The 13,692-nt window shown below is 33.3% G+C and overlaps 2 protein-coding genes across 2 annotated transcripts; both read left to right on the top strand.

Moving 5' to 3' along the window:
- Window positions 1-1,999: 1,999 nt before the first annotated feature.
- LOC105129320 (BAHD acyltransferase At5g47980) lies at window positions 2,000-3,678 on the top strand. Its single transcript, XM_011031320.1, has one exon. It carries the CDS (start codon window positions 2,120-2,122, stop codon window positions 3,437-3,439), a length of 1,320 nt encoding a protein of 439 aa, XP_011029622.1. The 5' UTR covers window positions 2,000-2,119; the 3' UTR covers window positions 3,440-3,678.
- A 4,519-nt stretch (window positions 3,679-8,197) lies between these two features.
- LOC105129319 (probable carboxylesterase 16) lies at window positions 8,198-10,197 on the top strand. The gene is made up of 2 exons (XM_011031319.1): window positions 8,198-9,115; window positions 9,403-10,197. Exons 1-2 carry the CDS (start codon window positions 8,490-8,492, stop codon window positions 9,938-9,940), a joined length of 1,164 nt encoding a protein of 387 aa, XP_011029621.1. The 5' UTR covers window positions 8,198-8,489; the 3' UTR covers window positions 9,941-10,197.
- The last annotated feature ends 3,495 nt before the right edge of the window (window positions 10,198-13,692 follow it).

The raw sequence follows: 13,692 nt of genomic DNA, 5'->3' as shown, positions 1-13,692 counted from the left end.
TATTTAGTTTTGTTCTTTAATATTGGGTTATTTGATAATTAACCTAGATGATTTTATTCAATTTGTTATTAATGAGAATACTCTGGTATTTCAGTCAAGCCACATATTAGAAATCAAGTTCATTCAGGTTAACACATCAAATATATGTATAAAACTTTATTTATCATTGTTGTATTTTTTTTTTAATGTTATTAAATTAGTTAAATTTATTAAATTCAATTGAATCAATGACTCATGTTATAGATTTCTTTTACCTTTTTAGAAACACTTACATTGTCTTGACATTCTTTCTTTACATTGAAAAAATAAATCAATTATTCTTTCTTTACATTGAAAAAAAGAGAGGTTATTTGTAGCTTTGGCTAAATATCTAGTTTAATGTAAACTTGACAAATCTATACTAGAGTTTATTTTTTAATTACTTTGCTAAATGAATAATATATATATTGAATAACAAATACTATTTAGAATAAATTAATGGTATAAATATCTAAATTAGTTACTTATTAAGTAATCAGTATAATATAAATAAAATAAAAACTTGACTAGTAGTTGCACATTCACATCCTAATTTGATGGCAACATCCTGAACGTTATTATTTTTCAAGTAATTTCCAAATTTAGTTAAAATAGCTAAATGTAGTTAAGCTAGAAGGAGACTAGTCGTCACATTAGGTATACGTTGTTTTCTTTGAGCTGGCCAACCTGATCAGAACACAGGCTGCACCTTATCCCTTTTTATTTCTCCCTGCCTCCAAATCAGAGTGAAAAAATTATTTGATAATTAAGCTTCATAATTTTATTTAATTTATTTTTGATTAAATTGCTCTATATCACAATCAAATTGTAAATTTTATATGTTAACCCATTTAGATTGAGATTATAGCTTTTTTTTTTGACATTTTTTAGGATTATATTTTTTTTTCTTCAATTTCACCTTTTGATATTTTTCTTGCTAAAAATTCAGATCCAAATTTTTGTATTTTACTTTCTATGAGGTTTCACATTCTTATTTAATTTTTCTCTTCATTATTAGATAAGATTCTTCAACATTTGTTTTTTTTAAGTTGATTTTTTATTTTAATTTCATCATTCGATATTTGTTTGATTGAAAATCAATTTTCATGTTTTGTTTTTTACTTTCTTTTACATGGAGTTATCCTAATCTTATACTCATGATCTTGAGGTTAACAGGTTAACCTGATTGGACTTGAGTTTTTTTTATTGAAATTAAATATATATATGTATATATATATATATATATATATAGTTTTGTTCTTTAATATTGGGTTATTTGATAATTAACCTAGATGATTTTATTCAATTTGTTATTAATGAGAATACTCTGGTATTTCAGTCAAGCCACATATTAGAAATCAAGTTCATTCAGGTTAACACATCAAATATATGTATAAAACTTTATTTATCATTGTTGTATTTTTTTTATTTATGTTATTAAATTAGTTAAATTTATTAAATTCAATTGAATCAATGACTCATGTTATAGATTTCTTTTACCTTTTTAGAAACACTTACATTGTCTTGACATTCTTTCTTTACATTGAAAAAAAGAGAGGTTATTTGTAGCTTTGGCTAAATATCTAGTTTAATGTAAACTTGACAAATCTATACTAGAGTTTATTTTTTAATTACTTTGCTAAATGAATAATATATATATTGAATAACAAATACTATTTAGAATAAATTAATGGTATAAATATCTAAATTAGTTACTTATTAAGTAATCAGTATACTTATTAAGTAATCAATATAATATAAATAAAATAAAAACTTGACTAGTAGTTGCACATTCACATCCTAATTTGATGGCAACATCCTGAATGTTATTATTTTTCAAGTAATTTCCAAATTTCTAAAAGCGTGGACATCCACGCATGCTCTATATTTTTAGCTAAATTTAGTTAAAATAGCTAAATGTAGTTAAGCCAGATGGAGACTAGTCGTCGCATTAGGTATACGTTGTTTTCTTTGAGCTGGCCCACCTGATCAGAACACAGGCCGCACCTTATCCCTTTTTATTTCTCCCTGCCTCCAAATCAGAGTGAGAAAATTAGTACTCCTGCTACTTAGTTCTGTTGGGAAACTGTAGGGGAACAAGATGGCTGTCGAGATAATTACGAGAGAAGCCGTGAAGCCATCCTCTCCAACCCCTGATCACCTAAGAGAGTTTAACCTTTGCTTTCTGGATCAGCTTCCTCCTGTGGCTAACGAACCTCTGCTTCTCGTCTACTCAAGCTTCCAGCAGAAATTCACGGTTGCTCACAAATCCGAGCGGCTAAAGAGATCACTGTCTGAAACCTTATCCCGATTCTACCCCCTTGCTGGCAGAATCAAAGATGATGCCTCTATTGAATGCAACGATTTTGGAGCTGTTTTTGTTGAAGCACGAGTCAACTGTCTTCTATCCAAGTTTCTTGAAAAGCCTGATGCTGAGGTGATAAGAAAATTCATTCCTACTGGGATTGAGTCGCCAGAGGAACTCACGGGTAGTCTAGTGCTTGTTCAAGCAAATTTCTTTGCCTGCGGCGGGTTGGCGATTGGAGTTTGCATCTCTCACATGGTAGCTGATCCGGTTACCTTTAGCACCTTCGTAAAGGCTTGGGCAGCTGCGGCTTTTCATTCTGGGGACAGTACCATACTTCCTTTATTCAATGCACCATCCGTATTTCCTCCTCAAAACATATCGCTTTCAAAGCCTGCAGCTCTCGAAGTTATGCGTGACAGATGTGTTACAAAGAGAGTTGTCTTTGATGCCTCCAAGGTTGCTGCTCTTCAGGTTAAAGCTGTCTGTGAAAGCGTGACATGTCCAACAAGAGTTGAAGCTGTAACGGCCCTGATTTGGAAATGCGCAATGAACGCCGCAAGATCGAACTCAGAGCATTTAAGATATTCTATTCTCTCACAATCTGTGAATTTACGCAATAAAATGGTGCCTCCTTTGCCTGAACACACTATTGGAAACCTCGCGGGTTATTTCGCTTCATGTGCTACAGAATGCGAGGTTGAATTGCAAAGCCTGGCTCGTCAGCTAAGGAAAGGGTTGCAAGATTTTGGTGAGAACTACCTGAAGAAACTTGGAAAAGATAAGGCCTCCATGGCTATTTGTGAACCATTCCAAGAGGCAGCAAGCATGCTTCCAGAAGGTAATGTAGACTTCTACGTTAGCACCAGTTTCTGCAGGCTCCCGTTTTACGGTATCGATTTTGGGTGGGGAAAGCCCACCTGGGTAACCATTCCTACTGGGGCTTACAAGAATGTGGCTTCAATTATGGACGCTAAAGATGGTAAAGGAATCGAGGCTTGGGTGACTTTAACTGAAGACGACATGGCCTTTTTTGAACGTGATCGAGAGCTGCTCGCAGCTGCTTCTTTTGATCCAGTTGCCTCGGACCTCATCATGCCCATGTCTTCTCTATAAATATCTCAAAATAGGCTCTGATTTCTTCTTGTCTATGGTGGTTTTCAGTCTGTATAATCATGGATACTAATCGTCTCCTCTCTTTTGTGTGTGTATTTGTGTCTGATTGGTTGGTTTCTTGGGATGAGACTGGAGAGTACTTGAAGATTTGTCGTTACAGCTACTAGTCATTGGCCAACGAGCATTGTCAACAATCTGTTTAATAATACTTAATCTCATGATTGACGTGATTTTTTTTTTATAAGGCTGTTAAATTCCCTTGATTTTGAGTTATAGATTTTCAGGATAATAATATCATTTTATCATTTTAATTTTTTACATTGATTTTTTTTATAAATTAAATTATTTAATTTAATAATAAATTTATTAAAAATTAAATTTTATAATTTATTTTGATTCAGTTTTTATAACATTATTTTAATTTCATAATCTAAGCAGTAAGTTTAACAAATTAACTCAAGTTAATGTAAATAATTTTTTATAAAGTTTTTAATTAGAAATTAAAATTCATGATTTATTTTAATTTAACTTGTATGAAGTTATTTTGATCTTATAATTTAGATAGATTTAATATATTTTTATTTTAATATTTTTTTTAAAAAATTATTTTAAATTTTTGTGACTTAAATTATATTTTTATGAATAATCTAGTTTGTATTTAAACTTGTCAAGTCGTCATCAAATTATTTTACTATTTAATTTTTTTATTTAAAAAATATTAATAATATCTAGATTTTTTTATTATATTTTAAAAAAATATCTATTTAATCCGCAACCTAACGCATAAAATGGATGCAGTGAAAACTAAATGTGAACAAACAAGGTCACTGTTGATAGGAGGGTATTTTAGCCATAAAAATATGTTTATATATATATATATATACACGGAGAAGCTTTCGATCATAGCACCAAAGTTTTGAAATTTTCTATTTCTTGATTGTTTTTCAGAACTTCATAGTTTATGAATTTCAGAGTTTTTTCTTGATTATTTTAAAATATTTCCAAAAAATACAATGGCTAAGAAGTTCCAGAACTTTCTGGTTTGAGTGTTTCAAACAACAAAATTATTCCTGAAACGTTTTAAAAATTTAATATTTTTCAAGATATTTTAATTATATTTTTTTACTAAAAAATTAATATATGGTTTAATTAAAATTTATTTTTATTTCACGGATATTCTTCAGACGTTTTTATGTTTTCTAAAAAAAACTAATTTTTAATCCCCTTAAGCATTTTTTAAAATGTTAGTTACTAAGAAATTTTAGTGAATGATTTTCTGGATTTTTTAATTAATTAAAATTCTATATATTTACTTTTTTTCCCAAAATACTATCATATTTTGATTTTTTAATTTTTTTTTAAAGATTTTTGAAACTCTTATTTTGATATTCTTCTTACCATTTAATTAAACTCTAATTATTTTGGGTTTTTAGGTGTGTAAAAAAATTAGAAAATTAAATAAACTAATAAAACAAAAAAAATTAAATAAAAAAAATCAATTAAATTAATTAAAATATTTTAAAAAAAACCGATTCAGTTTAGTTTTTAGTTTTATAGTGTGTAAAAAACCAAGTCAATTAAAAAAATATATAAATAGAAAAATTTATTCCCCCCCTAATAACCCTAGCCACCAGCAGCCCCCTCTCGCTCTCCCACTCGCTCTCCCTCCCCCTAGACGTAGAAGCAGCCCCTCTCCCTCCCCCTAGACTTAGAAATAGCCCCCTCTCGCCTCTTGATCCTAGGATGAATCGCGATGTAGAGGATCTTGCCAAGCTTGGGTGCAAGAGGATGTTGATCTTTGTAGCTGAGGAAGACTATTTGACTATTGCAGCTAAGAATTATTATAAGAAGTTGAAAAAGAGTGGATGGAAGGGAATTGTTGAACTTGTCGAGAATGAAAAGGAAGACCGTTGCTTCCATTTGCTTCTGGGTATTCTTTATAATGCAGGAAATATAATATTTATCTGTAAAAAAAGATTTGGGGTTTTGATTTTAAAAAATCAGGTTTGGATTTTTGGCATCTAGGTATTTGAAAAAAATAAGAAAAACCATGTTTATTTTGAAAGAAATTTAAGGTTTTGATTTATACCAGAGTTTTGGATTTAGGATATTATTTTATTTTATTTTTAATTGAAATTAGTGGTGTTGATTTTTGGCTTTTAGTTGTTTGTAGTCTGCACAATGCAGGAAAATAATATTTGTAAAAAGACTACCGGCGAGTTCGGGAAAAAATATAATCGTATAGGTTTTCTTAGTTTTTTAAAATTAAGAACCAAATCGGACTGGATCGAAACAGTCAATTTAACTTGATTTTAGTTTTTTAAAAAAATTAATTTGGGTTTTTTTATAAATAAAAATTAAATCAAACTGAAAATGATCAAACTTTTCATATTATTCGAAACATAGGGACTATTCGGGCTTTTCCTTTTCCCCCAGTGTTCCGAGATCTAAGAATTATTATAAGAAGTTGAAAAGGAGTGGATGGAAGGGAATTGTTGAACTTGTCGAGAATAAAAAGGAAGATCGCTGCTTCCATTTGCTTCTGGGTATTCTTTATAATGCAGGGAAGATAATATTTATCTGTATAAAAAGATTTGAGGTTTTGATATTAAAAAAATCAGGTTTGGATTTTTGGCATCTAGGTATTTGAAAAATATAGGAAAAACCATGCTTGTTTTGTAAAAAATTTAGGGTTTTGATTTAAATTTTGGATTTAGTATGTTATTTTATTTTATTTTTTAATTAAAATGAGTGGTATTGATTTTTGGCTTTTAGTTGTTTACAATGCAGGAAAATAATATTTGTGAAAAGGCTACTGGCGAGTTCGAGAAGAAATATGATTGTATAGGTTTTTTTGGTTTTTTGAAATTAAGAACCGGATCAGACTGGACCAAAACTGGTAAGTTTGACTCGATTTTGATTTTTTTTTTTAAAATAATTTAAATTTTTTTATAAATAAAAACCAAATCAAATTAAAAATAATTACCTCTACCTCTCTACCTCTATTTGGGATGATTAATTTTTGCCTAGCAGAACTTTACAAATCCTTCTCACAAGGGCTTTTTTGCAATATTAATCGAAACATAGGGACTATTCGGCCTTTTCCTTTTCATATTAATCGAAACATAGGGACTATTCGGCCTTTTCCTTTTCATATTAATCGAAACATAGGGACTATTCGGCCTTTTCCTTTTCCCCCAGTGTTCCGAGATATTTGCCACCGCTCTAGCCTCTACTCTCTAGTCCACCCTGTCCTTCTTAGCCCCTTGTGGGCTTTAAATAAGCCCATCTGTATCCTCTAAGAGCCTGAGAGTGGATCCAAGACTTTCTAGAGCATTAATTAGGCTTTCTTTTTAAAAACTTAATAGCAGAGTTGTTTAGAAATTGTTTTTATTTCATAAATATATTCAATAATTTTTTATTTATTTTATAAAAATACTTACTTATTAATTCCTTAAAAAATTTAAAAACTTTTGTTGCTAGATTTTGTTTTGAGAATCTCAATTTCTTATTTCTTAAAAATATTAAAGTTTTAGATTTTTATTTTTTTTTAATGGCACACACCCTCATATTGCTTCCTTAATTATTTCCAAAAGCTTTTATTTTCTTATAAAAAATTAATATTTTTAGCATATGCTCGTTGCATGCATTGATTATTTTAATTTACTTGTCCAGAATTGACACGCACCCTCGTATTCCTTGACAATTTCATTTATGTTATTAAATTATATAATACTTCAACATGCAGCATATGACTTTCAACGTCTAGTAAATTTTTATGTTAGCTTGTTTTGTTCGGTGGTTTTAGTTGTTTTTAAATAATTTTTTATGTTAAAATATATATTAATAATATTTTTTTATTTTTAAAAATTATTTTAAAAATTAATATATTAAAATAATTTAAAAATATTAAAAATGTATTAATTTTAAGCAAATAAAAAAATAAAAAAAATCTTATTTTTTTAAATATTTTTAAAACACTAAAATAGAAAGCTAAAGCAAATCCGGCCACTATTGCTGACAAGGACTTGATTGCGTGATGAAGTTAGCCTGACCCGAATGTCTTTCCCAACACTAATTGTCAGGATCCTATCTATGGCCCACCAAATAAAAAAAAGTTAGCAACTTTTTGCCCTCATTGATTGAAAAATCCAAAATAAAATTCCAACCGGTACAATTGCTTTGTTCCCGGGACTCTTTGGTTCTGCATGCAGCTGCAGAAACAAACCAAGTTTTATTATTATCTGTGTATTTTCCTAGAAGTTGTTTCCTTTTTTAATATATTATAATAATATTTTTTTTTAATATTAGTATATCAAAATAATATTTTAAGTTTTTTAAAAACAATGTTTTTTCTGCGAAAACGAACCTGCATTTAGCGTGAATTTGTTGTGTGTTTAGTATTCCGTGTTGTTATGTTTTTAAAAAATATTTTTTGTTTTAAAATAATTTTTTTAATATTAAAATATTAAAATTATCGAAAAACACTAGATTTTTTAAAAGTAAAATGTATTTTTAAAACTTCTGAAAAACACAAGATATTACTTTTTAAAAATAATTTTTTTATTTTTAATATTAATGAATTAAAATTATTAAAAAAAATATGCTTTTTGAAAATATAAATGGTTTTGAAAGACATCTAAACGCAGTTCGAAACTCACTCTGCATGTAAAACAAAACCAAACAAGCGGTCACCAAGAATGCACAACCAACCAATAAAAAACACAAACTTTTTTTTATTTTGTTTTTCTCAGATGGAGGCAGTCAAGGGAACCACTTACCACCTGCTCTCCTAACCTGAAACTGTATCAATTCAGAAGCTTCTGTCTCTCTGACCCTTCTCATATCCTCGAGTCTCTCACACGCTTTGAAAATGCATAAATCTTGAATTGAATTCTTCTCCTCTTTCTTTCTCACATCATCAATGGCGGCGTGAGCTCCATGAAAATTAAAAAATGAAGTACTTGTAAAAACTCTCAATCCTTTCCTTGGTGGCCGAAGGGAGTCTCCACCTAAATCCTCTCTTATCTCTCTCTCTACAGTAATAAAGATGCCAAACTTGATCGTGAAACTCTACAGCGTCTTCTTCAAATATCAACAAAAAAACCTCTTACAAACCCTTTCTCTATCTTCTCTCACTGATCAGAAACCTACTAACTCATTTGGCGTATCGTCCCGACCCCACGAATCCATCGCCGCTAGCAACCCTTCTTTCACTGACGGTGTAGCCACCAAAGACATCCATGTCGACCCCATCTCTTCTCTTTCTCTCCGCATTTTCCTACCCGACACAGCTATCACTTCCCCGCTGCCTTCAACCCATGATTACGGCGGCTATTTGCCTCCCCCAGGTAACTTTCACCGGAAGTTGCCTGTGATGTTGCAGTTTCACGGTGGCGGGTTTGTGAGCGGCAGCAATGAATCGGTAGGAAATGATGCGTTTTGCAGGAGAATCGCCAAACTGTGTGATGTTATTGTCGTGGCTGTTGGGTACAGATTGGCACCAGAGACCAAGTATCCGGGGGCTTTTGAAGATGGGTTCAAGGTTCTTAATTGGATAGCAAAACAGGCTAATTTGGCTGCTTGTGGAAGATTGGATTCTCAAAGCCATATTTTTGATAGCTTTGGTGCTTCCATGGTCGAGCCTTGGTTAGCTGCTCATGGAGATCCTTCCAGGTATCCACTTGGATTAACTTGCCTGTTCTGTTTATCAAGCATATAATTAATTAACATGAAAAAAATCACATTGATTTTAAGTTTTATTTACTCATAAATTTGTTTTTGTTGATTAATTCACTAATTATAAGTTGATTCTGTTCTAGTAACCTGGTAAAAGATTGTCCAAAATTTACAAAAATACATATAGCTATTCAATTTGATGACATTAAGATTTTTCAATAGCTTTCTCTTCCTTCTGTTTTAATGAAGTGGTCTTCCCTGACTTGGTATTGATATCAGAACAGATGTGTATTGCTTGGGGTGAGCTCTGGTGCGAACATAGCAGATTATTTGGCACGAAGGGCTGTGGAGGCTGGAAAGTTGTTGGATCCTGTCAAGGTGGTGGCGCAAGTCCTCATGTTTCCTTTCTTCATCGGAAGCACTCCCACACATTCTGAGCTTAAATTGGCAAACTCATACTTCTATGATAAGGCTATGTGCAAGCTGGCATGGAAACTTTTCCTACCTAAGGAACAATTCAGCCTGGATCACCCAGCTGCCAACCCTTTGACTGCCGGAAGACAGCCGCCACTGAAGTACATGCCACCAACACTAACAATTGTGGCAGAGCATGATTTTATGAGAGACCGGGCCATTTCTTACTCAGAGGAACTGCGAAAAGTTAACGTGGACGCACCTGTTCTTGATTATAAGGATACTGTGCATGAGTTCGCTACACTCGACGTGCTTCTCCATACACCACAGGCTCGGGTATGTGCTGAGGATGTAACTATATGGGTCAAAAAGTATATATCCCTTAAAGGTCATGAATTTTCTTATTAAATAAATACAAGCCAAAACGATAGAAAAAGAATGGAGAGGGTAGGAGAGGAAAGAACTGCTTAATATATTCAAGTAGCAGCAAGAGCTTCCAGCTGGTTAGCCTAATTAGTTGATTATTTAGGACCTGGGAGGAAGGGTTTGTTCTTCTTTTCTTGTAAATTATCTGAGTGTTTGTCTGACAGTAGGCTTTTCAAAATTTTCAATGGAGTTTTTTTTCCATTAAATATATCAGGGACTTTCTTCTGTTCTTGTTTCCATTTTCGATATTCATAATATTGTACATGTAGGATTGAAATGAATGACATAAATTTTCACCTTAGTTCTGTTTGATCGGTTTGAGGTTTCATGCATGAATCCAGCATAGCCTGCTTTAGTGCCCGTTTGGAAAAGTGGGAGTGGTGCCACCCTGGTTGCGCCGCAGCCATGCCTACATTGCCCGGCAAGGATGCAGGTGCATATATTTCCTTGCTGGTGCCAATGGAGTTCTTACTGTGTCAACATATTTGAATGATATATGTTAGTTTATACAGCAGAGTTTCCTTGAGCAGTTTAGCAGATGCATTTTATAGCCTATGCCACATACACAGTAACTGTGAATGCACAGGTGATCTGATTAGCAATGCTTTTACCTATATTTTAATCCATCTTGAAGCCATAGAACAAAGTTATGCTGTGACTTTGAAGAATGCCAAATGGAGTCCGCCTTTTTTTTTTTTTTATTGAGCTTGCTTCTACCATGTCGTCTTTAGAAACGGCTTTCAATCATCTATGTAGAAATAGATGCATCCACGGGCCAACATTAGGCTCCCATTTCTGAGGATGTAGACGCATAAAATAGGGTTCTGATCTCATAAGATTATATTGGAACCTCAGTGATTCAGAGATGGAAAGGATCGCAACCACTTGGGGTAAATGAAAGCCCCATGTATTTAGCTTTTAGATCAAGACTCCATCAATGTAAATCTTCTGCCTCTAATATAGAGACTCCACCACCCCTGGGTCCTAGCAATTTTCAATCACTAACAAAACTATGCAGGATCTTCCTTGCTTCATGCTGTAGAGATGCCAAGGAATAGGCTTTTCTCATTCATTATCCTTGAAGAAAACTTCATTGCAGGCCCTTAATTTAGCCAAGATGGGTGTCGCGAGGTGCGCGAGTGTCGTTTGGCGACGACGAAGGTTCTTGTCGTGCCTCCTGATAAGGGGTGTTGTAGCCTAATTAGTTGATTATTTAGGACCTGGGAGGAAGGGTTTGTTCTTCTTTTCTTGTAAATTATCTGAGTGTTTGTCTGACAGTAGGCTTTTCAAAATTTTCAATGGAGTTTTTTTTCCATTAAATATATCAGGGACTTTCTTCTGTTCTTGTTTCCATTTTCGATATTCATAATATTGTACATGTAGGATTGAAATGAATGACATAAATTTTCACCTTAGTTCTGTTTGATCGGTTTGAGGTTTCATGCATGAATCCAGCATAGCCTGCTTTAGTGCCCGTTTGGAAAAGTGGGAGTGGTGCCACCCTGGTTGCGCCGCAGCCATGCCTACATTGCCCGGCAAGGATGCAGGTGCATATATTTCCTTGCTGGTGCCAATGGAGTTTCTTACTGTGTCAACATATTTGAATGATATATGTTAGTTTATACAGCAGAGTTTCCTTGAGCAGTTTAGCAGATGCATTTTATAGCCTATGCCACATACACAGTAACTGTGAATGCACAGGTGATCTGATTAGCAATGCTTTTACCTATATTTTAATCCATCTTGAAGCCATAGAACAAAGTTATGCTGTGACTTTGAAGAATGCCAAATGGAGTCCGCCTTTTTTTTTTATTGAGCTTGCTTCTACCATGTCGTCTTTAGAAACGGCTTTCAATCATCTATGTAGAAATAGATGCATCCACGGGCCAACATTAGGCTCCCATTTCTGAGGATGTAGACGCATAAAATAGGGTTCTGATCTCATAAGATTATATTGGAACCTCAGTGATTCAGAATGGAAAGGATCGCAACCACTTGGGGTAAATGAAAGCCCCATGTATTTAGCTTTTAGATCAAGACTCCATCAATGTAAATCTTCTGCCTCTAATATAGAGACTCCACCACCCCTGGGTCCTAGCAATTTTCAATCACTAACAAAACTATGCAGGATCTTCCTTGCTTCATGCTGTAGAGATGCCAAGGAATAGGCTTTTCTCATTCATTATCCTTGAAGAAAACTTCATTGCAGGCCCTTAATTTAGCCAAGATGGGTGTCGCGAGGTGCGCGAGTGTCGTTTGGCGACGACGAAGGTTCTTGTCGTGCCTCCTGATAAGGGGTGTTGTGTGTTAGAAAATTATGATTAATTTTTGGGAGTCGCCATCTAGTATTAAAGTTATTAGGAACCTATGGTCTTCAAAAGTCTGAGTAAGGGACTGATTGTGCAAGGGGAAGACGCATTATTTCCAATGCACCCTACTTATGGTAAGCTGCATTATTGTTTGATTGTTTTTATATGTTAGTTTATACAGCAGAGTTTCCTTGAGCAGTTTAGCAGATGCATTTTATAGCCTATGCCACATACACAGTAACTGTGAATGCACAGGTGATCTGATTAGCAATGCTTTTACCTATATTTTAATCCATCTTGAAGCCATAGAACAAAGTTATGCTGTGACTTTGAAGAATGCCAAATGGAGTCCGCCTTTTTTTTTTTTTATTGAGCTTGCTTCTACCATGTCGTCTTTAGAAACGGCTTTCAATCATCTATGTAGAAATAGATGCATCCACGGGCCAACATTAGGCTCCCATTTCTGAGGATGTAGACGCATAAAATAGGGTTCTGATCTCATAAGATTATATTGGAACCTCAGTGATTCAGAATGGAAAGGATCGCAACCACTTGGGGTAAATGAAAGCCCCATGTATTTAGCTTTTAGATCAAGACTCCATCAATGTAAATCTTCTGCCTCTAATATAGAGACTCCACCACCCCTGGGTCCTAGCAATTTTCAATCACTAACAAAACTATGCAGGATCTTCCTTGCTTCATGCTGTAGAGATGCCAAGGAATAGGCTTTTCTCATTCATTATCCTTGAAGAAAACTTCATTGCAGGCCCTTAATTTAGCCAAGATGGGTGTCGCGAGGTGCGCGAGTGTCGTTTGGCGACGACGAAGGTTCTTGTCGTGCCTCCTGATAAGGGGTGTTGTGTGTTAGAAAATTATGATTAATTTTTGGGAGTCGCCATCTAGTATTAAAGTTATTAGGAACCTATGGTCTTCAAAAGTCTGAGTAAGGGACTGATTGTGCAAGGGGAAGACGCATTATTTCCAATGCACCCTACTTATGGTAAGCTGCATTATTGTTTGATTGTTTTTGAAGTCAGGTTTCTATTTGTTGATCTTTTCTAAGGCTCAAAGTAGATCTCTTTTCATGAGAGAGTTTCTATCTTATTGGGTTAAATCCTAATCGTTCTAAAATCTGAATATTAACATCATATTTATTTACACTTTGTATCTTTAATACCTGAGGGGTGTACTTTATTATGTAATTTTACACCCACAAATATTAAACTCTACATCTGGATCCTAGGGAGAACTAAAAAAACGTTTTTTTTTTGGGAAAATCAGTATTTTAATACCAGATTTGTATTTTACAATGTAAATATACAACCTGATATTATGTAAAATTGATAGAAAAATGTTTGAGAAAATCACAAATTTTTCAAAAGGACTTTCAATTTTTTTTGAATTTTTTTTGGAGAAAATCGTTAT

The sequence above is a fragment of the Populus euphratica genome, unplaced genomic scaffold (genome assembly GCF_000495115.2).
Source record: "Populus euphratica unplaced genomic scaffold, PopEup_1.0 scaffold18.1, whole genome shotgun sequence".
In the NCBI taxonomy this organism is placed as follows: Eukaryota; Viridiplantae; Streptophyta; class Magnoliopsida; order Malpighiales; family Salicaceae; genus Populus; species Populus euphratica.
This window is presented reverse-complemented; position numbering and strand designations above follow the sequence as displayed.

Bases quoted from the DNA above. Each gene is read 5' to 3' on its own strand.
- LOC105129320 (XM_011031320.1), top strand. From the start codon at position 2,120: ATGGCTGTCGAGATAATTACGAGAGAAGCCGTGAAGCCATCCTCTCCA.
- LOC105129319 (XM_011031319.1), top strand. From the start codon at position 8,490: ATGCCAAACTTGATCGTGAAACTCTACAGCGTCTTCTTCAAATATCAA. The intron at 9,116-9,402 runs GTATCCACTTGG...ATATCAGAACAG, and splicing joins GCTCATGGAGATCCTTCCAG to ATGTGTATTGCTTGGGGTGA.